This window comes from Cucumis sativus, chromosome 1 (genome assembly GCF_000004075.3).
Source record: "Cucumis sativus cultivar 9930 chromosome 1, Cucumber_9930_V3, whole genome shotgun sequence".
Classification (NCBI taxonomy): domain Eukaryota; kingdom Viridiplantae; phylum Streptophyta; class Magnoliopsida; order Cucurbitales; family Cucurbitaceae; genus Cucumis; species Cucumis sativus.
The window spans coordinates 431442-457749 of NC_026655.2; the positions used below are offsets into that span (position 1 = coordinate 431442).

Sequence of the window (26308 nt, forward strand, 5' to 3'; positions counted from 1 at the left end):
TATTTGAATGTAGCATATAATTTGATGTTAATTATTCTGAAAATGTACTTAAGAATAACATCATATTCTAAAGATGTATGGAAGAATATAATATTTTTTATTGATGTCAAATATCCATAATGTGACGTTGATAGTTTTCATTGATTCTCAAGATAACAATGAATATGTGTTTCCATCGTATATTCCTTGGAGTATCATACAACATTTATTTCGTTTTAGTTAATTTGAGCAACAACATGAAGAATTTAAAGTTGTACACAAAGAATCTATGGACAAAACCACAACATTCACCTCTAAATAATTAGATGCTCCATTTGATTAATGTTGTACAATACTAACCAAAAAGCACCAATCCCATCACTTGAATGTTGACAATGATACCAAGTATCACTTTTTTTTTAATGGTTACTTGTACAATAAATTTATTTAATTTGTATTCGTTGTGACCTCTCAAAAAGTGTATTTGTCGACTTGTTTCTTATATTTTTGTCTCGTTTTTCTAGTTAACCTAGATGACGATTCATCACATTGACTTTGATACCTATGTTGGAGGATATATAGAAAAGTAAGGTTGAGGATACTTGCTATTTCAGACTTTTGAGGTCGTCGAATGTAATTATTTATAATGTATTTCTTCTTGCAATTGTGATTTCATCTAACTTTGATGATGTCAATTTAGTTTCAACATTCGAGGTTGAAAGGTCTTGAACTTAGCTTGATTATTTTCTGATTGGTTTATATTTGCCATCTCAACTTGTCTACCCAAAATATTATAAACAGAAAGTTAGTACAATCCAAATAAATAAAAAGGGCAACGTTTTTTTTAAGGCTTTGAAGTATTATCGATGAGTTATTTTTTCTTATTCTCTTTACTGAAATAGCGACAAACATTTGATAAGATAACTAATACATACATTATAAGAGGTATCTAACTTCACATATCTCCACCGCATAAATTTATATTACAATCAATATGTACAAATTGATTACATAATGAAACACGTAAAAAATGAATTCATATACCTTCCATTTGAAGGAAGTATATTTATCAACCATCATTGAACTAAGTTAATTTTAACATCTGCAATATCATTCTACTTTCGTAAAACCGTGGCACTTGATAACACACATGATGCATATGAAAACACCATATTATAATAAAGAATTTTACGTCTACATGACTAAAAAGACAAGGTACGAGCATGACTTTGATAGAATCTCAACACATCTCTAGCTACAATTACATGATTTGATCTACATTAAACAAAAAAAAAAGAAAGAAAAAAAACTAATTATTTTGCTCTTAGTTTTACAAAAGAAAAAGAAAGACGTAAATGATTCAAAATATTGAATTATCTTTTACTTCTATACATATAATAAATAATTTATTTAGTTAATGTAAGAAGTTGATGACATATTAATTACAAGATTAAGTGTTTTAAAAAATGATTAATTATGTATTAGGGTCATAATCAAAACACAATCTAGAAACTTAAAAAGGGAAAATGAATAATAAAAAGAGAGTGATGCGAAGTTTTGTTGAGCACAAAGCTTTTTTGCTGGCGTAAGAAGTCAAATAGACACGTGGTCGACGTCCCCATCAAACTATCCTCACTCGCGGGTAAAACAAAACATGAAAGCAATATGACACGTTGCGTAGTGGGAGAGCGAGTTTCACCAAATATGTACTCGCGAGAGTATTCCGGAGATTTGGATTAAGTTTAATTATTTAAAAATAGTTTGTAAGAAAACGCAGACCATCAGATCTGAATCGGACGTGTCTGAATGGGTTTGGAGAGTATGTGTAAGATGTTTGGAAGGGGTGAGAATGGAGGGCTGAGATTCATTTGCTAGCGGCGGTGATCGAGGCATTCGGGCCTTTAAATAAGACAGCGAAGTAAGCCCAACAATCTGAGTCTCAGGCCTCAACTGTCCATTTCTCGCTGCGGTTTCTCATTCTTCTCTCTCTCTTTCTCTCTCTCTCTCTGTAAAGGACGTTATCGAAGGGTTTTCGTCTTTACGGGGGTTGGTTCGCATTGCGACCGACGGGCTCTGCTCGAGATCCAGGTTTCTAATGGGATTTCTACAAGCGCCTTTCATAGGGTTTTTGCCTCTATTGTGTTTCCTTTTTTGAATTGTGGTGTGATTTCGTTTACTCCTGCTCGATCTAGGGTTTCGTTTCAAGGGGTTTATCTTGTTCTTGGATTAGATTCTGCCTTTTTTTTTTTTCTTTTTTCTATATTTCGATTATTCTCTCCTTCTCGTTTTTCTTTTTCCCTTTTTCTTTTTGCTTCACGAAAGGCGGAAGCGGGAGTATTTCATTTGAGGAGTGAGGTTGTTGTTTGCGAGAGCAGGAAGATTGATGGGCTGAAGACGCAATTTTCTTTTTAGGAAATATTTGGGTTATGTGGTTGAAGCTATTAAGTTTGCGGGGGTTTCAATTGCTTGAACTGGGACAGTGGATTTTGTTTTGAGGACTGGGTTGTTTAGTTTGTTGTGTATTGTTTAAGTAACTTCTGGGAACTTATACGAACCTGTTCTTTGTCAACCTGTTGATGTTGGAATTCATCCAGGGATGAAATAGTGAATTTGTTCCGTGAGCTTGAGATTTCCACAAATGGCAACCCTTTTGCGTATACGGGTCGACGACGGAAGGACTTGGTTGTCCGGATAAAGTATTAATTTCTGTAGATTTTTTTGTCAATATTAAAGGGCAAACTTAAAATTAATTCATTGGTTGCTAAAACCTAATAACTGGGATATATTTCTTCAAACCGGGAGCTTTTATTTTGAAATTTTGGATTCGAAGATTACAGTTTGGGGACAAAATTTATGGTTGCAGTTGACATGTGCAGTTGCTGGGAACTAATCCTATGGCTCCGACTGTTCCTATAGAGTTTGCTGGACAGAAGGAATCTCGAAAGTATTCACTTTCACAGGCAATGGGGAAATCGAGGAAATATTCCAAAGGGCTTTCTTTTGGTTTTGTTCCGGATTACCGACATGCTGTGGAAACAGTTGGCGAATCAGAAGGGTTTGGGAGCTCTGGACGAATGGATACTGGAATCTCTACTCTTGATGATTCACGGGCCATTAAGAGGAAACGTATTAGTATGAATGCAGATGGTTACGATTGTTTTGGTGCTCCACTTCAAGTTTTTTCTCTATCAACATTGTCTCGGTCTGAAAGGAAGGATTTAGAGTTAAGGTTAAAGTTAGAACTTGAGCAGGTCCGACTGCTGCAAAAAAGAGCTTCTAATGTTAGTTCAAATTTTGCTGTCTCATCATCTAGTAATATCCAGAGTTCTAGTGATCAGCACAGGGGAGCTCCTCCAGAGACTTTAAATAGGTTGAATGAGGCATCGGTTCCTCCTGCTAAAAAGCAGCTAGTGCCCTCTGGACGCAATGGCCCTTCTGCTAAAAGAAGTTCATCTGGGCGGTTTGAGTCTGCTAAACCAGCTGCTGTATCTGCATCCTCAACTGCGTCATTGAAACAATGTGAACAGCTGCTGCAACGCTTGATGTCACATACATTTGGTTGGGTGTTTAACACTCCAGTGGATGTGGTCAAGTTGAATATTCCAGATTACTTTACTGTTATAAAGCATCCGATGGATCTGGGCACTGTGAAGTCTAAGCTTACTGCAGGAGAATACACCCATCCATTGGATTTTGCTGCTGATGTTCGACTTACTTTTTCAAATGCAATGACTTACAACCCTCCAGCTAATGACGTCCATACCATGGCTAAAACACTAAGTAAATTTTTTGAAGTTAGATGGAAAACTATAGAGAAGAAATTCCCTACGACAACTGAAGAACAACGTCAAGTACCTTCAGCCACGACTGTTCCCAAGGAAGCTGAAAGTGCTCTGCCAGTGCCACCTCCAAAAAAGACGAAATTCCCTACAAACGACCCTGATGTTCAGCCAACCAGTGTGGTAAAAGTCATGACTGACCAGGAGAAGCATAAACTAAGTGTAGAGTTGGAGGCTTTGCTGGGAGAGTTACCTGAAAGCATCATTAATTTCCTAAAGGAGCATAGTTCTAATTCTCAAGCTGGTGAGGATGAGATTGAAATTGACATCGATGCTCTTAGTGATGATACCTTGTTTGCCTTGAGGAAACTATTAGACGATTATATGATGGAAAAGCAGAAATGCACAAAGGCTGAACCATGTGTAGTAGAGGTTATTTCATTCTCAATTTTTACAATTCTCATTTTTTACACTTTTATCATTCAAATTGCTCTGATTATAATGTGTTAATTCAATGGTTTCTGATTGCTGCCATGTTCTTCTCTTCAGCTTCATAATGAATCAGGATTTAGCAATTCATCAATGCCACCAAGTAAAGGTAGTACATGGGTTGATTTATCCTTATAGTGAAGGTCGTTTCCCTGTATCTGTTTGAATTTTCATCTCTTTTTTCATTGTTAGGAAATGATCCCATTGATGAGGATGTTGACATTTTGGGTGGAAATGACCCCCCTGTTTCAAGCTATCCTCCGATAGAGATAGAAAAAGATGCAGTCCGTAGAGATAGTAAATGCAGTAATTCCAGTAGCTCGAGTAGTGAATCAGGTTCTTCATCTAGTGGTTGGTGGTGTTAATTGCCCATATTTCCTATTCATAAATCTCTGTCGTTATTATTTAGCTTTGGCTTAAACCTTGTCACTTGTTATTCTCATTCATTCTTAAATCAAAATTTTTACGAAGACTTTTAACCTGCTGGTGCCTGACCATGCAGATTCTGGCACAGAAAGCTTGTCGGGAAGTGAATCTAATGCTGCTAAAGCTTTAGAGAGTAATGTGGCTCCAAAGGTATTGAAAACCCAAAAAACACATCGCTTAGGACTAAATTATATTGGGTGTTTTTTCCCTCACATGACCCTTTTTCTTGACCAAACATTTACCCATCTCAGGGGGAAAATCAGTGGTGAGGTAGGGGTACTGGATGTTATCTGATGGTTATATGGTTCTATGATGTTATCTGAAACGACCTTATGTCTACTTAGAAAATTTTAAGTGGTGTGCGTGGATAAGTAAGACTCACAGAATTATTGTTTCATATAATATTTAGGTATATTATGGCTTCTTAATCGGTATTTTATTAAAGTAGAGAGAGTTAGCTTCAAGGATGCCATCACATGTGTTTGATGTTGAATGGGGTGGTAACTGCTAAGATAAACGTAGTAAAAAATACGACTTTATTTCTTGACCAACTTTTATTTGGTAAAACAGTTTTAATTTATGAATTATGTGTCAACATATGATACCAGTAGTTGACACAGGATTTAGAGAATGTTTTATTTACTTATTTATGTGCCTGGTAGATCACCCATTGATGCTCAGTGACTTTTTGGTGACTTTTCTCTGTCCTATTGAGTGCTCTCTTAGTTATGTGATAGTAATCAGGTTTTGGGCGAAGATACATGGGGGGTTTGCTTTTCTTCCAAGTTCTCATTTTTTGGTATTTCAAGATTTTATTTCGGTCTGTCTGATTCCAATGGGCGTGTAGTGCATAGTTTGAAGGTAAATCGGTTGATCATCCTTGTTTTAACAAACTAATTTGTTGCTTAGTGAAAATCTATAGAGAAGTTAATTTACCAAGCAGTGCTAGTAAGTAAACAACTGGAGTTCATGATAACTCACTGTTAATTACTCAGGTTGTATGGGTAGGGTACGTAAATAATTACTCGGGTTGTATGGGTAGAGTACGTAAATAATTACTCGGGTTGTATGGGTAGGGTACGTAAATAATTACTCGGGTTGTATGGGTAGGGTACGTAAATAATTACTGAAATTCAAAACGAGACAGGAGTTTTTTGTCGTTTCAAATATTTCTGCACAATCCTTATTTGAAAATTGTATTCTTTCTGAACATGTTCTTCAAATTACAATTTAATTGCATTATGTTAAAGCTTCTCCTAGCTTTCCTTTTGAAGGGTTTTTTACATAGCAGTTGAAACAAATTTCTTCCTACTACTGAGTTGTGGAACCCACCAATTCCTAGAAATATGTAATTAGAGAGTATGGGTGAGTATGATAGCCTGGGAAACCAAGCCGACCAACCAAACTAAAGTCTGAGAGGGGTTGGTTGGTGTCGGTTTGGAAAAGTTCTAAATTGAGAAATTTCAAAAAAATATTTCAAACTGCTAAATCAACCAACATTTACTCATCCACGGGCGAGGTCAGTTTGAATATTTACTAAATTTCGACCCTAGTTAGTTCGATGGTGGTTTGGCTGAAAAACCGACTCCGGTCGATCCTATTAGAGAGCACAAAACATAGTTTTCTGTTACTCTAAAAGAATGTTGGAAAAAGAGATGGTCTACTTTATCAATGAAATTCTTTTGTTTCCTATACTAAAGAAAAAAAATGCGCTACTTTATTTGTGCTTCCAAACAAAGAGAACACTGAGAAGATGAAAGCTAACTGTTGAAGGAGGGAATCCAACTGAAAAGGCTCTTGTGTTGCCTCGATAATCCAATGGAAATATTCTTGTTTAGATAGAGAAGTTAGCTAGATAATGAAGCTCACTCAATTTTATCATCCAATTTTTGGAAGTTAAAATCCCAACTTTGGATTATTAGACAATGTGTATTGAAGTTGTTATCAATCATAATAAATTATGCAACCAATCACCTCCTTCTCGGAAGACTTTAAATTTTCTATTTTTCTAGTTTGTTTGGACTTTTCCTCCATCGGCTGCCATAACTCTATCGGCCTTATAACTCATGGCTGGAGCATTGATGCTGTATGTTTGAGTGTTTGCAATTTATCTATGGACTGGGGTGGCATCTATGACATTAAATGAGCTGTTCTTCATTTTTAGTACCTTAGATGAATCCTAACAATTAGAATACCACCGGACATGATGGGAGGAAATGGCTTTTAGCCATGTAGGTCTCTAACCTTCTTATGAATTCTTTTGGCAATCAAAGGAAATTGTTGATGAATCCATTGATACTTATCCTAATCCTGGTGAACTTAGGATTAAACCAAGTTATCCTAATTTATGCTGGGTGGTTGTCCTACAAACTTTCTCAACTTTAGTTTTTGGGATGATAGCATTGGTGTTCCTTCTTTACAAATTGTCACTGAAAACTTCAATATTCAACGCTGCAACTTAATTCCTCTAGTTGTTTGTGAGATGAAAATGTTGATTGTAAACTGAACTTTACATTTAGTTCGTTTTTTGTCCTTAGTTTTCCCTGTGCACTTAGTTCACTGTCCATACCGTTGTACTTTTACCTTTATTTCTTATAAAAGAAGTCTGCAGAATGTGTTGCACAAAATTAACATGAGCTTCCTTTATCTTAGCAGGAAATTTTGTGTTTTGAAACAAATGTGGATCAGAAGCAATGCGAACTTGGTGATTTAGAAATTGGAAATTGTGAGTACGATGTGCTAAATCTTGTATAAGTTTGCTGACAGAGGTTTTGCCTACAGCGATTTGCTCATCATCAGTGCTTTTAATTAAGTAAGCTGTTTTTTCCACAACTGTGTAGATGAAGAAAATGAGATTGGTCTAGTTGATCAAACCGCAGAGGCCAATACGAACACTATTGAGCCAGATAGCTACCAAGAGGAGGGTAAGAATGAAAACATCGTGATAAAAGTTATCTGCCTTAGGATTTCAGGGCTTCATCTTATCTTCGATGCTTAACATTATAGGGGAGAGTGCTCCATCTAAGAGGCAAGTCTCCCCCGACAGGCTTTACCGTGCAGCTTTGTTAAGGAACCGTTTCGCTGACACTATACTGAAAGCTCGAGAAAAGGCACTTGAAAAGGTTTGTTGAACTTAAGATTTTTCTTGTTCGTCCAACATTAGGCTGACCTATGATACACACACACACATACCCACATTCATTCAATGAAAGTTATTTCTATAAAAAAATATATTCATTCAAGATATTTCTGTTTAGAAAGACACTGACTGACTTAGCTACAGGGTGACAAACGGGATCCTGAAAAAGTGAGAATGGAGAGGGAAGAACTCGAAAGACAGCAAAGAGAAGGTTGGAGTCTTTACTTCTGTGTTTGATGACAGCACAATTGCAGTGAAGAAAGTAGAGCGATCAAAACTATTTCAGAAAGTTAACAATTCCTTTTCCAATACAGAAAAAGCACGGTTGCAAGCGGAGGCAAAAGCTGCAGAGGATGCTCGGAGGAAGGCTGAAGCTGAAGCTGCAGCCGAAGCTAAGAAGAAAAGGGAGTTGGATAGAGAAGCTGCACGTCAAGCCTTACTTAAGGTATTGTGGATATAATCATAAACTTGTGGTAGCCGGAAGACGGTTTTTTGAACTTTTCTTAAATTCTATCCTTGTTGCCATCACGCAGATGGAAAAGACTGTTGATATTAATGAGAACAGTCAATTCATGGAGGATCTAGAAATGCTTAGGGCTTCCAACGACGAGCTTCTACCAAACTTCACAGAGGAGTCAAGCCCAGAACATTCTCAGAATGGATTTGGCAGTTTCAAACTTCAAGGTAGTAACCCCTTAGAACAACTTGGTTTGTACATGAAGGTGGATGAGGAAGATGAAGAGGAAGAAAGTGAACCACCTCAAAGTGTTAATAAGGCAGCAAATGATGTTGAAGAAGGGGAAATCGATTAGAAGTGGAGATAAACTTCATCATTCTCCTTTATAGAATGTCTGAGCATGGTAAATGGATAGGATATAATATCCAAACGATCACTTTAAAAGATCATTTTGATGGCCTACTGTGCTCCATGATTTTTCCTTGGCTTCAAAACACGTTCAAATGGAAGCAAGTTTGGGAGGAAAATGAAGAGCGCAGCTGTGGTTGCCGTTGGGATAATTGCTCGGGATGTGTATTTGGTATTGCTGAATTGATTTGATTTTTTGGGTTAGGACCAGAGTTGGAAGCGATGGATTGCCAATGTATGAACATAAGAGATCTTAATGGAAAAAGAAAAAGAAAAAAAAAAAAAATACTGTGGCTAGAATATTCAGTTTTGTCTATATAAAAAAAAATTCATTTATATATTCCTAAAGGGTGCCCCCTTAGTCGTACAAAAACCAACCATAAATAGTTCTTATCAAACCAGATATAGCTATAACAAACAAGAGTCAACAGCACTAAAACTGACATTCTTTTTATTGCTTCTAGTACAACTAGGTATGAAGAATAAACCATCAAGGAGAAAAAGCAGTCTAATTATAGTTGAGTTATAACTCCTTCAATTATGATGAGTCAAATTCAGTTAAGCAGACATTTGTCAATTGAAATTCTAATCAATTTTTAGGAGAGAAATTCCATTGAACTTTTGTACTTGAATAGAATTAAAGAAAGAAATGGAGATGAAAGTTGGTTTGATCACAAGCTTTGGAGGGGGTTTATCTCTATTACATTTGGTAGAAGTAAAATCATGATCGGGAACCAAAATTTATAGGATTAGGAGCAAAGGATCAAAAATACTTTCTATTTTCTAAATTTTTTAATCCTAAACTACTCTCCAAATCTTTTATCGGATATTCTTCTGCTCAATCATAGACTAATCCTCAAACATACCCTCATCTGATATTCTAGATGATTCAGTCCCATTCACATGAGGCTGTGTTGGAAATTCATCTACTGATGAGTCCTGTAAAATACTGAAATCAAAGTCGTCGTCGTCGTCGTCATCCTCGTCTGTATCATCTTCTTCTGCGACTTTTGGAGAAGCTTCTCTTTCCATCTGCTCCTTAATTGCATCCTCGTATGACATTTCATACCAAACAACACCTTTCCCTACTATAGATTTGTTGTGGGCATCTGTCATCCGTTCTTGTTTGCTCTTCTCTGAATTCTTGGGTTCACCCCAGTAGTCGTAACGATAGAGAGGGTTTGATGGGTCATATTGATCCTTCCCGAAGTAACTAGCATCTACATATCTTCCAGGTTCTTCCAGAGGGAGACCAAGAGCTTGTCGGCTACAAAAACAAAAAATAAGTGTTTTAAAAACAACCTAATGCAAAATATGTTGCAGGTAATGAATCTTTGCTCGAACGTATGAGTGGTGGTGAGTGTGGATGAGAAGTCGACGTATCATAAAAACCGGCAACATTCTTTTTTTTTGAGGACAAGCTCTCAACATTTATTTGAGCTGCCTGTAGGATGGTAAGATTTCTGATGCCGACAGCTAAAAGTACGAGTTTTACTCAAGGGATGTAATTTTATGACATTTCAAATAAACAGAACCATTGAGAAGTTTAGGAATTACGGATCGTTAACAAAATAAAGGAACCTCGCAGGTCGAGGAACTACTCTCTAATATAGTGAATTGTATAGTTTATCTTGACTAATATAGAGAAAATGTTCAATATTTCTGCTGTTAAGTTGGAGAGTTAAGACTATCTGTGCCGTGGCAATCTATGGTTGAGAGTTTACGACATGATAGAATCCAAAATAATGTAAAGATGTTCAGCCTTCAGGACAGTAACAACTCAACAGATAGCCTAAACGAAAAAAATTGTAACGAGGAAATAAAATGCGACCTAAATAACATACCAACTGATATCTCTGATTAATGCTTCTCTTTCCTCGAAAGATCTACGCCAATGCATGAGGTCATATTCATCCATTTCAAGATTCCGTCTTAATTTTGTAATTTTGTAGTCCTCTCCTCTCTCCTGTGCTTCTTGTCTTAGTTTATTGTGAACCTGAATCCAAGGAGAAAATTAGATTGAGATACATTTTATAAATAGCAAGGAATAGGATCAAGTAATAGTGGAAATATGAGAAGCTTAATAACTCAAATTCACAAAAATACTTACTTGACGCTCAGACAAGGCCGCTTCCAAATCAAGTTCTTTGACACTTGTTTTCTAATAATCAAAGAAGATTGCAGGGTTAGTAAATGTTTCGATTGCAAGTGATGCCTAATGTCAAAATAGTTAAAAGAGATTGCTCACCAGAATCTTCTTTGGTAATAAGCTGTTTTTATAACGTACTTTGGTATATTCAATACTGTTTTCTTCATCAAAATCTTCTTCATCAGACAACTCTGAAAGTTTTTTGTCCCTATATTTATCAGGATTCATCTCCCAATCATCCAAAATCATTTGTTCCGCAACGTGTATCTGCCACAGCTGGAACGAGGATAATAAAACAATTAGTGATTAGAGATTTAAAGAGATACAAAAGGCCCAAGTATCCTAAAAAAGGAGCACGATAAGCAGATTCTTCCAAGTAGTAGTTTGGATTTGGGAGGAAGACAATGGATTGGCATAAGATTTTTGGAAGCGAGTGAGCTGGAAAACAGTCAGCGTAATCAAATAACCTAAGACAGCTAATTATTCACACCATTGAATTTATTCCATCAAGAAATTCTTCTGATTTTTCACGCTTTTCTAAGTAGAATATAAAGATGCACTAAAACAAACACTCTTGCTTCAAGTTCAGCTTGAAAAAGGCATGACTTCAAACCCCAAGAGTTAACCACTAAAAGTTACCTTCTCAACGTATGGATGGTTTGACAATAAGGTTTCATCTTCTGGTTTAATACCCGGATCTTTTCTAGGAATAGGAGGTCTTCCACAATCACGCTGAAAAGAGAGCATTGGATTAGCACAGTGGGATAACAAACAAAAAGATTAATCTTCTTCTAGGACTCATTAGAACTGCTTGTGAGACTCCTGTCCACGAGCAGACTTTTACATGAGTCTTGGAGAATATTATATAGCATAAAAGATTCATGTAAGTTGCTGACTTTCTCTCTCTCTGAGAGACTATAAAATCACAAAAATCAGATTTGAACACAATGAATGAGCAAGAAAAAGACATTATACTTCAATTCATAATATATCTTCTTCCAGCACTCCGGAACACAACAAAATATCCAAAACATACAATGTTCTATCTCAATATTATATAAAATCACATATTTCATGGGTAAATAGCACAATATGGAACATCTGACAGAGCCCAAAACAAAAATAGTACAGGAAACTAAGAAAGCGATGTACTCTGCTATATACAGCCTGATTGAAGGGTAAATAGCAAAATATGGAACATCTGAAGGATTGAAAGGAGCTTACCCGCACTTCATCTGGATTATCGTCCTCATCGCGGTGGAATATTGGTGGGTAGTCAAATCTATTGAAGCTAGAGATAAAAAACACAGCCAACATAATCATAGGTTTGCATAAGAGATTTATATTAAATCTAGGACACATCGAAGGAAAATTATCAACAAATCAATTGTAAGTAACAGAATGAATAAGAAATATCATACAAACATGCATAATCATTATTAAGAATAGTCAGAAGTCAAAATTACATACATTAAGTGATCTATATTAGGATGAACAAAACGCATTTCAATAGGGAATCGAAACCGGTAGGGATCTCGCTTTGCCTGAAAAGAAAATAATAGTGATCATAAGAAAATTAGTCTGACACAAATGTGTATTGTTAAACCAATGGGCAAGGCTTTTTTTCTTCTTTTTTAATCCCCCAAACAAAAGGTCAACTTACAATCTAACCTTGGGAAATGTCAAGTTACAAAAATTGAAAAAGTTCTTATCTTATAAATAAGATAAAATATTGAAGGAGTTCATTGTACATTTTTTCCTTTTATGATATGCTATGATATTGATCTGTTCTACCTCATGGTGAAGTTTTTATAAAATGTATATATATATATATTGAAAAACTGCACGCCCAGAAGATGTAAGATAAGAAAATGGAAATAAAATTTACAAAATGCTACTGAGAGAACACTTACCAGAATCTCTACGATCACAGGCATACCAACTTTTATGTGATGACGAATCCAATACCAATCATTACCTTTTATGGGAACCCACCTGCAATTGTTGTAGGCATGAGTCTAAAGGAAAACATTTACACATTCAAGCAGAATATAAGTCAAACTCCTAGAGACTACCTTTTATTCAAGCTAAAGGATCAAGGAAAAGACTTAATCCCTTCAATAATGATACGTTAAAATCATATGGAGGAAGGGATAAAAGGAAAAAGAAAAACGAAAATGAAGTTGGTGGGAAAAAGAAAAAACATAGATAAAAATAACTAACAAAGTGGGTTAAAATTGAAAAACTATCAATATGTGTTCCTGTGATGTGGAGTAGAAATCTTTCAATGAGACAACAGAGTTGAGATTGCTCAACTTTTGGTTTCTTACATATTATGAACTAAAACTTCATCAGCATCAAATAATAGTGTTTTATTATTTAAATGTTAACAATAAAAGTTAAATAAGAAACCAAACTTTCATCGTAAAAAAACGAAATAATGTACTAGGACAAGCAAAAAACCAACTTGCAAAAAGGAGTCCTAACACTGACTCCAAGAACGAATACCTAGCCAAAAGAACGATCAACATAAAAAAGTGGACATACCCATCATATACACCTCCTATATCAACAAAAGCCCCTTGGTAAAGGTGTAAAGTAGTGACTTTTCCTTCACAGATCTGCATGAAAAGTGCCATTATGTCATCTTCTCTTTTTATGTACATTTAACAACAGATAGTTACTAGTCAGGGGATTGTTTGAACTTTGAGAGACGATTGAGGAGTTCTTCCTCCATCTGTCTTTAACTGAGAAAGGCCGGCTTTTATGAAGTGATAGGGTGTGTGCTTTGTGATGGGATCTTCGGAGTGAGAAATAACAGAGTATTTAGAGATGTGGAGAGGGACCCTTATGAGGTTTGTTCCTTGGTGAGGTTCCATGTCTCTTTGTGCTTCAATTCAACTTCAAAGATCTTTTGTAATTGCTCTTAGGTAACATCTTACTTGGTACTGTTTTCTTTACTTTTTTGTGCACTTGGTTTCTTATATGCCCTTTGTATTCTTTCTTTCTTTTCTTTTTCCCTCTCAATGAAAGCAATTGTTTCTATAAAAAGATAAACAACTGATAGCTCATTTTACTTTTTTCTTTTAAAAAAATTGATAATAGCAAAATAAAAAAGAGTTCTTCGACTTAAAGTTGTGTTACTGACTATAGCATAGAGAGGACCTTTGTGCCAACATAAAAAGGACAGGCACAGTCATTATGTCCATAGTTGAATTGAAGAAATAGGGCAGGGAACTTACTTGTCCTGGATAATAAAACGGAAGCTCATACTGCAAAAGACAATATATAAAAAAGAATCAAGATCCTAAAGGCTTAAATAAACTTCATCAAACTTCAAAACAAACATAGGCAATTAAAAAAGTCTAACCATGCCTTCTTTATAGTCCTTCCCTCTTTTCCTCCTACCAGGATGATAATCTTGGTCGTACTGTAAAAAGGTATCAGAAGGATGAGATAAGGTGGACGGAACACTCAGTCATAACATATTTAATTTTTCGACATCACTCAACAATTCACCTCCTAAAAACGAGGGAGGGTGGTGACAAACCTTGTAGGACTCCTCTTCCAATCTATCTTTATTCGCAGCAACCCACTCCTTGTACTGTTTCAAAAACACTTTGTATCTGTCCAAGCACAGATCTTCAGTATCCGTCCTCACATCTTTCTCAAGCCGATCCAAGTCCACTCTCACAGCTTGCAATTTGTGCGCGCCCCTAATAAACTCCAGCTCTTCTCTATCAACATCCCATCCCCTCGGAGGCCAGTCCCGTGGAGGAACAACTTGAAGAACCAGCGGCCTAGTCCACGTCGTCTCAAGAGGCTCCGGTATCTCACCTTTAATCTCGCATTGCGTGCGGTAATAGTCATCCTCCGTCAACCCCATTTCCTCCATCTTCTGCTTCCGGTACTTCGGGCTCAACATTTTGAAAGCTTCAATAGCTTCAGGCGTCTGAAGCGGCACTTCCTCGCCTTCATTCAAACTCTTCCGCGCAAAATCAGCTTCTGGAGTGAAAACTTCTTCCCAAGGAGCCCAACCACGCTCAACCCAGTTACGCTTACGAGCTTGGTCCTCTGTTTCTTCGTCTTTTGGACCAAATTTCTCGAGGAAGGACTCGTCCACTGGGAACTCGTCTGAGCTGAAGCATTTTACACTGAAGTTGCCTGGAAGAGTAAGCGGTGGACAGAGGAGAGGACGCCATTGAAAGGAAGAATGAGGAGAATTGGAGTTTCGAGAGGTTGGGAGATTGGGGAAGGTGAAGAAATGAGAAGGGTTTAAGAGAGTTTGCATTAGAAAAGATTGTAGTGAGCTTTGCAGCGGGAACGAGATAATAATTTTTCCATTCCATAAGAGGAATGGATGAAGTTTTGTATTAAAATTTTGGGACTTATCTGATCTTATAATATTACGTGAGTTCGGTTGCGGACGTCGATCCTCACCGTCCATTTTATTTCTCCCATCATTTTTTTTGTTTTATTTTTAATCCTTTTCAATCTTGTGAAGTAAAATATCTATATTTGTAACAAAAAATTAAAAAAAATCTTGCTTGAAATTCATACCTTGAATTATTGAAAAAATGTATTTTTAAGAGATTTGTATTCATTATAAAAGATTACAAAAGGATTGCTGTCTACATTTACGTTAAAGAGAGTGTGCTATATACTCAAACCTAACTTAATAATTAACAATCAAAGCATAATATCCTCAACTAAAAACTGGATTCAAATACTCAATATATGTCTGAACTAAATGTATTTGTAAGAGTTAAAAGTTAGATTCATATAAAACATAACTAATTTTGTAAATATTTGTTAAAAACAGAGTGCTATAGAGTCGAACCTAACTTAATTAAAGCATGATATTCTCAACTTAAAAATAAGTAAACTCTGTGATGACATCTTAAGTTTAACATATAGCCACACATCTTTTTACTTTAAAAAAGAAAACTCGTTCGAATATGAGTGGAATGTACAAAAAAAAATAGGTACAACTAGAACATTTTTCACTAACCATATTGAAGCATATTTCTACCAACTCCAAACTAGGTTTAATTTGAAAGAGGTCATTCAATAAACTACAAAATATACGTTCATAAGAGTGTCCCATTGCCAACTTCTTTGGATGCACATAACAAAAGTAGACTGCAGGCTGAGCTTCCCATACTGTTTATATACTAAATTCCTCCAGAAGAAATTTCAGCCGTGCCAAAAAGATAGTTCTATATGTACACCGATACCATCGAAGAATTTTGATTCCATACCTAAATGATTGTTACCTTCACACCTGAGAAAAGTTTCGATCGAAGGCCGTTTGCGCACTCTCTACCTGCTATAGTCTCTGCATTTTGTTTCTTTTCAAATATAGTTCCCATATCTTTTGGCTTGCGCGTATCAAAGATAATCTCCTCAAGTGCGACGGCGTTCTTGTGGAAATACTGGACAAGCTCCAAATCAATTGGTTTCCCAACAAATCCAGCCAATTCTACCACTTTGATATATTGATGTGGGAATTTTTTCACCTTGCGTAGTGGTCGCTGTTCAAACATATCGAGATAGTCTAACTGCGGCATAATTCAGAAACAATTCAGGTTGGAGAAAAGTATAAATCACCAGCAAGTGTTTCACATGTAAATATCTTTCCCTTACAAAGTTTGGCCAAAAGAAAAACAAAACCAGTTACGCTTTGACATCTATAGTTAAGATAGGCCAAAAAGCAAAAAAGATCATTCACCTTAAGTGTGAACTTCAGCAAGGAAGGAGATGCTTTTATCAGGGACGTGAAGCCAATAAGGGAAGAATGACCTTCAGCTATCACTATTAACTTCAGTTCCTTTAGATTTGCTAGAATAGGCCATTTGCGAAATCCTTGGTTTTCCTATTGACCAAACAAAAGATCGTGCACATAAAAAATGTATTCTTCCTTCCACTTCAAGAATCAAGATGGAATTAACAAACATACAATACGAACCATGAAGTCAACCTCGAGGTCCAAAATAAGTTTCTGCAGTTGTGAAGAATAGCTCGAGAGCAGAAAAAAGTGGTCGATTATCTCTACACCAAACTCACTTCCAAAATATGTCTCAAGGAGCTTGGGCGTGTTCTTTAGAGGCATGCTTAACCAGGGTCCAACGTATTTAAAAGATTCAAGATTTGGTGCAGAAACTTCTAAACTCTCCAGGTAGTTGCACATGCATACTTCTAACTGCCTTAATTTAAGTGATGCACCAACAACTCTAAGACTCAAAAGACAATGAGAATACTCGACGACCAATATTTCAAGAAGAGGGGAGTTGGTTAAAAAGCACTCCAGAGCTTCTCCACCCACATTAACAGCTATCAATTTCAGGGTTTTAAGGGAACTAGAATTAGAAAACATAAATCTTGGGAAGTTCTCCTTTGGTCCATCAGATAATTGTGGAAAAGAACAAGGACTATAAATTCCAGAATCATAACTATCCGATAAGTTCAACTCAAACATCTTGAGTTTCCACTGCATTGCAAATTGGACCCATCTGTCAACATCACATTGAAAACTTGAATCCAAATTAAACCGAATTCTTAATGTTTCTAAATTAGAACCCTTGTACGAATCAATGACGCGATTCACCCATTTTACGAACTGTCGTCTCTCACTCTTCAAGTTCTCGTCTGTAAATTGCAGATCAAGTAACTTCTTGTGAGCATCAAAATTCAGACAAGGGATAAAAGACCACAAGCATCTCCACTTATGTGACAAAGTACTGGTCCTCGCTGCTTCTTTCAGTGGTAGAAGAGAAAGGATGAAAACAAGAATATCTTGCGGCAGATGACTAATCGAATCCACTGAACGATCACACCTCTTCCATCATTATCAACAATGTAATAGAAAACCATGAATTCAGAAGCAGGATAATCGAGAAGTAAAATGAAACATGTAAACGAAGAAACGTAAGAATTTCATTCCGATATAGAGAAAAATTAAACCAAACAATCTACCACCGAAATGACAAATCATTCTCACAAGTTAGCAACTCTTGCTCATCTGTAAATGTATCAGCATTACGATATAAGAGAAAAACTCTCTAATCCTACATGCAGACTTCGACATCAAATAAAATACAAAATCAAAGAGAATATGCTTAACCTCGTTCTCCGGTTCTTCAAATGGTAAACACAACTCTTCCGTAGAAATTAGGGAAACTTTCTTTGCCTTCTATAGGAAAAAAAAAAATACCGAGTTCCATTGGTGTTTGCTTCCCTCACACGAATCAACTAGAAAGCAATAAAACAAAAGAAAACCAAACCTTCGCTTCTGAGCTTCCGGAGGGAGCGCGATCGCTTGGCTTCATTCTATCTTAATTCTTAACCTCTTCGACGTCTTTGACTGCAAATAGGAAGAGAAGATGAAATCATTTGAATGAAAATACAAATCTTACATAAAAATCATGGAGAAATCGAACCGAGTGTGGAATGCAACGTACTCAAGTACAGAGAAAGTGAAAGGAGAAGTTTATACGTTGGAATCAAAGTGAAGAAGGAGGAAATGGAATTGTTCCGAAGAAGAATCCATAGCCCATTTTACTTCTTCTAGCCAAACTCTTCTTCTCCGTCAAAATCTTTCCCGCGCAAAACACCAATAGGTACGAACTACGAACTACGAAGAACTGGACAACTGTCGTCTTCAGATTGGTTGCTTAAACGAATTCTCTTCCCTACTAATTGTATCCAAACTATTTCCGAAAAATGAAAACAACTTATATTCTTAAAACTTTAGGTTTGGCCTTATTATTAATTTAAACTCTAAACTTAGGATAATATTTACCATTAAATTTCAAATCAATTAAGACTAATGCAAGATAAACATTATATAATTTTTGTATAAAATAAAATGAAAAATCACTTGTATTTAGAGTTACTATTTAAATAGATATTTTTTAGATTGTATCGTTCCCTCTTTTTGAGTGGTATTAGTACGAGTTTCCTCACTTGTTTGCATGCTTTAATAATATGTTTAAATGATTAGAAGTCATCGTGCAAACGATAATTTTGTTTAAAGCCATTGTTGATTTAATATATTAGCATAAAAATTAGTATTCAATATTTTGAAGTTATTTTGACATTTGATTTAAAAGAAAGCTATATCGAGGCAATATAATTGGTTTGACAAAAATATAAAGAGAAGAAGAGAAACCTTATAATTTATAATAAATAACCTTACACATCCAACAAATTACTGAATACTAAGTCTTGCCTTCACACTCCAACCTATTGAAACAAACACCAATACATGAACCCTCTAAAAATCTAAGAGCTTTTCTAAGAATCAAAACTCAGAAATGAATATATGATACAGAAAATTGAAGTGTACAACACTAAATCTATCTACATTACTGGCAATGAGTTCTTCTCTAGTAAAATCATTATGTTTCGACGTTGGCTTTGTTTCCAGCAAGGATGAGGGAGATCTCGAGCCCACGGCTGAAAGCTTGATTGAAGAGCAGACGAGATTGGAACGTGGAAATGAAAGGAAACCAGGACAAGAATGCAATCGGCACGAATATTATTAATCCCATCCCAGCATCATACATCCTGGCAAATTCACGTACTGAGTCCCACAAACCCAGACTTCTCACCACTTTCTTCCAAGTAACTGCAAGCTGTTCAAAAAAAAAAAAGACGAGATGAACAATAAGAAACAAAGATGCCCACGATTCACTATCTACTCGTTTTAACGGTAGCTAACTTACACAAAGTATGGCCCATCCAGTGGGAATAAATGCAAGAAGACTTGCAAATAAATCGGTTATTGATAGGTTAGTGAAGCCAACAATTAGACCAAGAGCTGTAACCAGAACAATGGCTGTGACACCCTGAATAAATCTCATCAATAGCTGGAAGTTCGTCGATTTTTTAGGGCTGAAGGTGAAAATCTACAGAGAAAGATGGATTAGAAAGAATTGAATAAAAAACATTTAGCAGATTAAATCATAGGATGAGGTAAAGAGTTTGTGAGGAACTAGTACAAACCTTGAATATCAAAACAATCCCAACAAGCACCACCCACGAAAAACCATATAGCTGAACATGAAAGACAATTATTAGAACAGAAACTAAATTTAAGATTGCACGCTATAAATTGCAAAAGAATCTCCTAGTCAGCAATTATATTTTCAAGGTACAAGCTAAGAAATTTCAAACTGAAATGTCATGTTTTGTAACATGGATAGCCTACTTCGATTGACAATTGGAAAACAACACACTTGTAAGCCTGCTGAACACCATCAGTTCAGAATGAAATGTAAATCAAGTTGGATCGTGCTCATTACCAGCAGCCAAAACCAACAAATAATACAATTACAGCAACGTGTTCATCAAACAGGTCTAAATTCCAGTTTTGACTAAAAATAGAATGACCATATATTATATCTTTTCATTTTTTAATTAATAAAAAAAAAGGCACAGCCATGGAAGCGAGGTTACCGCAAGTGATGTGTCCTTTCCTGTGAGATGGAGCTTGTACACAATTCCAAATTGAAATAAGAAGAACCTCACAGTCAAAAGTGTCTCCAGTATTCGACCTCTGAATGTTTGAATGTGTGCCTAGAAGGAAAAATCAGAAGAGGAAAAATAGTCAAGAAAATCGAAGGTAAGTTAAACTACGACAAAGTTTCAATTTAGATATAGCATCACCAGTATAATTTGAAATTTATAATCAGAAGAACACCATTCCCATTGGTAAAAGACAATTGCATTAAAAAAAATACTGATGTAATTTGCATTTTCAAAATACCAATGATTAATATGGTTGATTAAAGTGACAATAAATTTTTTCTAAATGACTTTAAATATCATCTGAAAATTAATGTATGAAACTCTGAAATAGAAATGAAAACATAACTAAATGTATCGATTTTTTTTAAAAAATAAATTATTGTTTTATCTATTTGATTTTTTTAAAAAAATTAAATTATTGTTTTATCTATTTGATTTTTTTAAAAAAATTAAATTATTGTTTTATCTCCATGTGATAAATGATTGGTTACATGGATATGGGTGTAGCCTCAAGTGTTACTCGAGAAAAAATTATGCTGGAAAGTACATGAAATACAGTATGAGCTCTTCAATAATATTATATCAGAAGATCGTTCACCTGTTCCTCATCCCACCATGACTCCCAGCTGTTTTCTCCCTTAACCCCTACTCCCCCTTTGTAGAATAGCCAGCTTGTCCAATCGTCAAAATCCTCCACAGTCCTGATCATAAAGTAAAATCAGAATACCCATTTGTAAGAACAAGAACATTCTAATTAAATATAACTCAAAAAGTTTTTTTTTTCAACTATAGTTGGACGTACTTTTGCCACTCAAAACCAGATGGATTGAAGATATAAGGAGCAAAGAGCCACGAAATTACGAGGAACCAACTGCTGAGAGTAAGTAAAACAAAAGTACTTGCACCTCCTTCTGAATACCCATACGCAATGTAGATAATAAGAAGCAATGCCACCTCGAGCCTGAGAAAAGCTTTTATCATAATTTACACATACACAGTGACAAATCCCAAATAAAAAGCTTTGGCCCATTTGACAATGATTTTGCTGTTTTGTTTTATGGTTTTGAAATTTATGCTTATTTCCACTCAATTTTATTCTTAATCAAATTCAAAAAGTAAAAGTTGGCTTGGATTTTAAAAACAAAAGTAAAAAGTGGATAACAAAACCATGTTGATTGAAGAAATAGTGTTTATAAGCTTAATTTTCAAAAACCCAAAACCAAAACCAAATAATTATCAAATAGGACCAAAACAATGAAATCCTGGAAACCCTAAATGGAAAACTCTGAAATCACTCACGCCTTGATGAAATGACTTCTTGAGTAGAGGCGATAATTCTCAGCAAATTTGATGTGCTGGACCACAAAACCTCTACCAGTTGCTCGATACTGGAAAATTGTACAAGCCCAAATGTTTGAAGTTCATATGGGAAAAATGTAAATAATTTTTGTTTATTTAGATTAGACAAATGGAAAAAAAAGCATGCCTTGGCACCACCATGGAGAATAGTTCTTCCAAAATAATGAGTTCGAGTCCCCAATGAGAATGTGAAGAAGACAGAACATAACTGAAGCTGCATAGTTATGAAGCTAAAAACAGCCTGCAAATATCAAATTAAACGAACAAAAATATTGTATGAACATTACCAGAAAGCTCTCAATGAATCTGAAATAATAATTTAGCAGTGCAACAAAGAGTCCTATCTGATATGCTACCTAGGGTATGACACATTGATTATCCTTATTTCCCAAAGATCACCTCACACTGGTCTACACGTCTTAAAATTTGAGTCTACTTTTACTGAGTGATGAAGTCCATGATACTAGAGAATTTGAGACAAATTCTACTGAGTTAAGCTCCAGACGAAATCTGGTGGGCCAGTGAGATTTTGGGAAGATTTATACACAGTTTTTTCTCCCATATCTTCCCAGACCATTGAATCATCAGATAACATGTTGCCTAAAGGTATGGTGGATTCAGTAAGGAGATCTATGGCTCATAAAATAGTTCCTCAAGAATAGGTTGACACCACCCAATGAAGAACTAATTTTCAGTATTAATAGCAAACATGTCCTAAAATAAATCTGAATCTCTCAATTAAGGTTTATTGTGAAGATTGGGATATTTTCACCAGTTATAAAGTCTCTCAAGAATGTCGCAGACAAAATTTTAGGAACTAAGATAAAATGAAATATAACTGAAAGAAAAGGATTGTTGTTTCCTTTTCCTGTCTGGAAGAGAGTATTTTTACCTCTCCAGAAATCTATATCTTTTGAAGCAACCTTCCGTTCGTTTTTATTTATTTTATGAGAAACTGACCTTTCGTCAATTTTTTTGTCTCCCTAGTCTGTGTATACTTTTATTTTTTCTTGTGAGCAAGAATATAAGCTGTTACTTATTTTTATCAAAACAAATCATTTCTAGGGGTGAAAAACTGTTACAACAAATTGATGTGTACCTTCAGCAGTCCAAGTTCAAGTATAAAACCCATTATCATAGGGACTGCTGTAAAAACTCCAATCTGGAACAAAAACTGAGCATTCAGTGCAGTATCCAATGCTGTGTTTCCCAACATTTTTGCTCTTCTTGAGATTGCTTCGTCAAGTCCAGCGAAGGCCTGAAATTTTTTAAGACAAGTTGATATCTCTCTCTTTCACAAGTAATCAATCTTTGAACTATATAAGGAAATCCACAAGTCAATATTGAGCATGAAGAAAATTAACTAATCAAACTTTGAATATTATATGATGATACATAGATTATTACTTATTTTAAAAGAAAACGACGTTTTTCATTGATATAGTGAAAAGGGAAAAAGCTCGATTTCCAATCATATGAAACAAAAATTAAACAAAAAATAAATGTTAACACACAAAGCTCTTCGGCATTAATTAAAACCATATTCAGTAAATTCATGAGACAGAGCACCCAATATATATTCATAGAAGGAAGCATTTGCAGAAACAAGGAACAAAAATTTTCCTTTCCAAATGGTCATGAATATATTTGTACTTTTACAACAACATTATAACATGCATGAACGTAGAAAATGTCAATTACCAAGTAAACCCGTCCATACAAGAAAATGTAAACCACAAGAACTGTCATCTGCATTAAACAAAAGGATGAAAAAACTTTAGCCAGTAGCAAAATCAATTGCAGTGATTTATAATATATTGGACGAGAAAAGAAATGGCAGTAAACCAACCATTGTACATGCATAGTAACCAACAGTTGTGAAATAAAACGAAAGCATTCTGAAGAAATCAAAAAGCTGCCCAAGCCTGTAAATATCCCTGCTGAGAACTTGCTCTCCATTCCCACCAGCTACTTTCCCTTCAAACAGGGCTATTTGGTTTAATCCAACATCCCTTCCTTTTCCAACCTTCACAGAGTAGTTGATCATAAGAAATCCAAAGGAAAAGGAGGTTCAACTGAAATAAACGAATGTACATAATGAAACCTGAATATACTCGTGGTGTGTAATGTTACCCTGCCTCAAAGTGGAGTTGAAACCTGTAAACACCAAGTAAATATATAAATGCAGATTAAAAAAAATTGAGATGGTCTGCAAATTAATAAATAAAGGCTGTAACAACTCAAAAAAATTCCATAATATAAATGACCTGCATATATATCCTCACTGATGTTGATCACACGTGATGCCTTGCTAATGCCACCTCGAGTTATATGAAATATACGATCAAACACATCAGGATGCCCATAATGCATTCGGACTCTGAAAATTTTCAGGAAAAATTATGGATTTAAATTGAGTACAAAAGTTAGGATAGCTAGCTGAGGAAGACATTTCACCTCTAAGCAATTAAAGCAGCACCACTGTGTTATACACTAAATAAATAACAATACAGTCATCAAACATCAAATCAACAATTTAAAATACCTTCAATACACATCACAAACTATTTGTTGAAGTACTGATATAATTAAATTTACCATAGCTCATCAGCTTAAGCTTTTGGATTCCTTTGTGATTTAACATCTTACAGTACTTTAGCGAGAATTTTGGAATGCAACTCCATCATACCGTACCAACATTTCATAAAGAAAATAAAATAAACACAGCAAAATTAACAGACTACGAAATGTAGACCCATAAGACAGTAGAAACAAAAACAAAAGACACAATCAAGAACAGATTGAGACAACTTACTTGAGTGGACTTGCCAAAACACGTTGTCCCAAGGTTACAAAGCTAGTTTCCTGATTAGACATGAACCATGCTAAGGAAGAGACACTGCATGAACATATCCAATAGAATTTGCTTAAAGAACAATAGTATAGAGAAAACCGCTATCACCAAAGCCACAAAATAATTAAACAAACCTTCCAGTGAATACATGTTCTCTCACACCTAAGATAGTAGGTGGGCGGAGCCCATGCTTTGCATGAAATTCCTCTAGAAGATTTCTCATTTTCATTGCCTCTTCAAGGTAGTTGTCCTACATAAACCAAGAGCATTTTGCAGAATTGTTATCATATATTCATACAAATAACTTGAACAATGCATAATGCATTAATAGTTAAGTTAATAATGCAAATAACAAAAATAAAACACCCCAGAAGGTCAAAGAAAGGACCGTTTTTCCTATAAGAATGTGCCACATTGCACAAGCATGTACATTGAATAAATTAAATTGTTAGCTTATCCTTTGAATCCAGTTGATGACAAACACTACCACATAGGAGCTGTGGTAGTGTTTATGATAATCTATATTATTATCATAAAAGTATGTTAGGCACTTACGCACGGTAGAAAACAGCACTTCAATAGCTTAATCACACCCCAAAAGCCAGCTATTGGGGTGGGAGAACCAAGGCACTTAAGTACCACATTGGCTATACCATTCTAATGAATATGGGACAAACGTAGCTTTACTACCTTGGTTCCTAAGGTAGTAGCTGCAAGTGAGCATGTGTGAGAGAGGAATTGTACACACCTGATTCATGTCAATAGTTTGAACAGCATCTCCTCGAGTGAATACTATAGCATGGTTTTGGTTTTCTGGTTTTCCTTCTCCTAGCTTTGGCTCACCAGGAAGTTTGATCGAATATACTTCCTATACATTTAGAAAAGACGTGATAAGAAACTAGAATCCCATGCTAACTGAATAGTGAATACAAAAATTCTGATGACCAAAACCCACGCACTTCAACTTCTATGTGTGAGACAAAATCAAACGTTGCTTTCAGTAATTTATAGAAAATGTGAAGAGCACAAAGAACAAAGTTGAAAAAATTATGGGAAAAAAGACTGGAAGAGAAAAGGACACGAGAATATTAGATAGAGATCAATGCAATATAAAATTATTTCAACCTCATTTTTAGTATAGTTCTACAAATTAGCCATTAAGCTAGCCTCGGAGTGAATGCCAATACTTTTTGACAAGTAGATGGCAAATGTCGAGACATTTTAGAATTTATTAAAATACTGTAGAAGGAAAGAAGAATTAGTCATTGCAGTGATGTTTACCTTTCTGCTTGCTCCGAAAAAGATTGACGTGAAAAAGAACTAACTTATATTGAAGAAGTTCAGGGACCCAACTATTCATTCAACTATTAAATGGAAACAAATTGCAATAGTTTTTTAATCTTTTGTAATGCTGGTATTACATGCATGGAATTCATTCCACAATTAGTTCCAAGATTGTAATTAACATATTTTTCCTTTTTGTATAGCTTAATATATATGGAGCATATTATACCATACCAGTTGCAACAGGAAATTGCATAACCAAAGCTTTTTTCTACGGAAGCAAAATTCTAAATTGAATCAACAAAGATGGCTCACCTGATCTTTTCCATGTATATCAGCTTTCACAAGCTTCGAATAAAATTCCTTTACAACCTTGCCGTCAGATGCAACACTATCTTCCACGTGAATGAAAGCAACACGAAGTCCCTCATTCCTTACAACAAGAAAGAGAAGA

The 26308-nt window shown here is 35.4% G+C and overlaps 4 protein-coding genes across 14 annotated transcripts in view; 1 reads left to right on the forward strand and 3 right to left on the reverse strand.

Annotated features, from left to right (window-relative positions):
• Positions 1 to 1906: 1906 nt before the first annotated feature.
• On the forward strand, positions 1907 to 9017 carry LOC101217420 (transcription factor GTE10). 4 transcript variants are annotated; one of them, XM_011654177.2, is made up of 10 exons: positions 1907 to 4190; positions 4308 to 4356; positions 4440 to 4598; positions 4750 to 4823; positions 7326 to 7398; positions 7514 to 7597; positions 7680 to 7795; positions 7957 to 8023; positions 8127 to 8257; positions 8346 to 9017. In XM_011654177.2, exons 1-10 carry the CDS (start codon positions 2874 to 2876, stop codon positions 8622 to 8624), a joined length of 2349 nt encoding a protein of 782 aa, XP_011652479.1. In that variant the 5' UTR covers positions 1907 to 2873; the 3' UTR covers positions 8625 to 9017. The 4 variants fall into 4 exon arrangements, with proteins under 4 accessions (XP_011652479.1, XP_011652554.1, XP_004138062.1 ...); XM_011654252.2 differs by having other exon boundaries at positions 4440 to 4583; XM_004138014.3 differs by having other exon boundaries at positions 1908 to 4190; positions 7329 to 7398.
• Positions 9018 to 9270: 253 nt separating this feature from the next.
• Positions 9271 to 15213, reverse strand: LOC101217647 (protein PLASTID TRANSCRIPTIONALLY ACTIVE 10). Its single transcript, XM_004138015.3, has 12 exons — positions 14377 to 15213; positions 14197 to 14256; positions 14069 to 14098; positions 13374 to 13447; positions 12740 to 12821; positions 12297 to 12370; positions 12051 to 12117; positions 11466 to 11558; positions 10926 to 11102; positions 10788 to 10838; positions 10522 to 10673; positions 9271 to 9944 (listed from the first exon to the last, which is right to left on the reverse strand). Exons 1-12 carry the CDS (start codon positions 15115 to 15117, stop codon positions 9527 to 9529), a joined length of 2019 nt encoding a protein of 672 aa, XP_004138063.1. The 5' UTR covers positions 15118 to 15213; the 3' UTR covers positions 9271 to 9526.
• A 506-nt stretch (positions 15214 to 15719) lies between these two features.
• LOC101203223 (putative FBD-associated F-box protein At5g56700) lies at positions 15720 to 18458 on the reverse strand. 5 transcript variants are annotated; one of them, XM_031884936.1, is made up of 6 exons: positions 18322 to 18458; positions 18110 to 18189; positions 17950 to 18018; positions 16795 to 17664; positions 16558 to 16701; positions 15720 to 16387 (listed from the first exon to the last, which is right to left on the reverse strand). In XM_031884936.1, the coding sequence occupies exons 2-6, from the start codon at positions 18152 to 18154 to the stop codon at positions 16088 to 16090; spliced, it is 1428 nt and encodes a 475-aa protein (XP_031740796.1). In that variant the 5' UTR covers positions 18155 to 18189; positions 18322 to 18458; the 3' UTR covers positions 15720 to 16087. The 5 variants fall into 5 exon arrangements, with proteins under 5 accessions (XP_031740796.1, XP_031740798.1, XP_004138258.1 ...); XM_031884938.1 differs by having other exon boundaries at positions 17950 to 18015; positions 18287 to 18447; XM_004138210.3 differs by having other exon boundaries at positions 18287 to 18447.
• Positions 18459 to 18977: 519 nt separating this feature from the next.
• The window catches only part of LOC101217890 (callose synthase 10), a 33230-nt gene continuing 25899 nt past the window's right edge, over positions 18978 to 26308 (reverse strand). For all 4 annotated transcript variants that reach the window (XM_031890160.1, XM_031890158.1, XM_011654490.2 and 1 more), the window contains 17 exons: positions 26170 to 26287; positions 25319 to 25438; positions 24705 to 24820; positions 24532 to 24615; positions 23984 to 24096; positions 23821 to 23873; positions 23566 to 23742; positions 23418 to 23465; positions 22816 to 22974; positions 21844 to 21957; positions 21657 to 21745; positions 21160 to 21318; positions 20956 to 21058; positions 20286 to 20405; positions 19833 to 19883; positions 19553 to 19735; positions 18978 to 19462 (listed from right to left, as the gene is read on the reverse strand). In XM_031890160.1, the coding sequence (XP_031746020.1) occupies positions 19226 to 19462; positions 19553 to 19735; positions 19833 to 19883; positions 20286 to 20405; positions 20956 to 21058; positions 21160 to 21318; positions 21657 to 21745; positions 21844 to 21957; positions 22816 to 22974; positions 23418 to 23465; positions 23566 to 23742; positions 23821 to 23873; positions 23984 to 24096; positions 24532 to 24615; positions 24705 to 24820; positions 25319 to 25438; positions 26170 to 26287 (2044 nt within the window). In that variant the 3' untranslated portion in view covers positions 18978 to 19225. The remainder of the gene's footprint in view (positions 19463 to 19552; positions 19736 to 19832; positions 19884 to 20285; positions 20406 to 20955; positions 21059 to 21159; positions 21319 to 21656; positions 21746 to 21843; positions 21958 to 22815; positions 22975 to 23417; positions 23466 to 23565; positions 23743 to 23820; positions 23874 to 23983; positions 24097 to 24531; positions 24616 to 24704; positions 24821 to 25318; positions 25439 to 26169; positions 26288 to 26308) is intronic.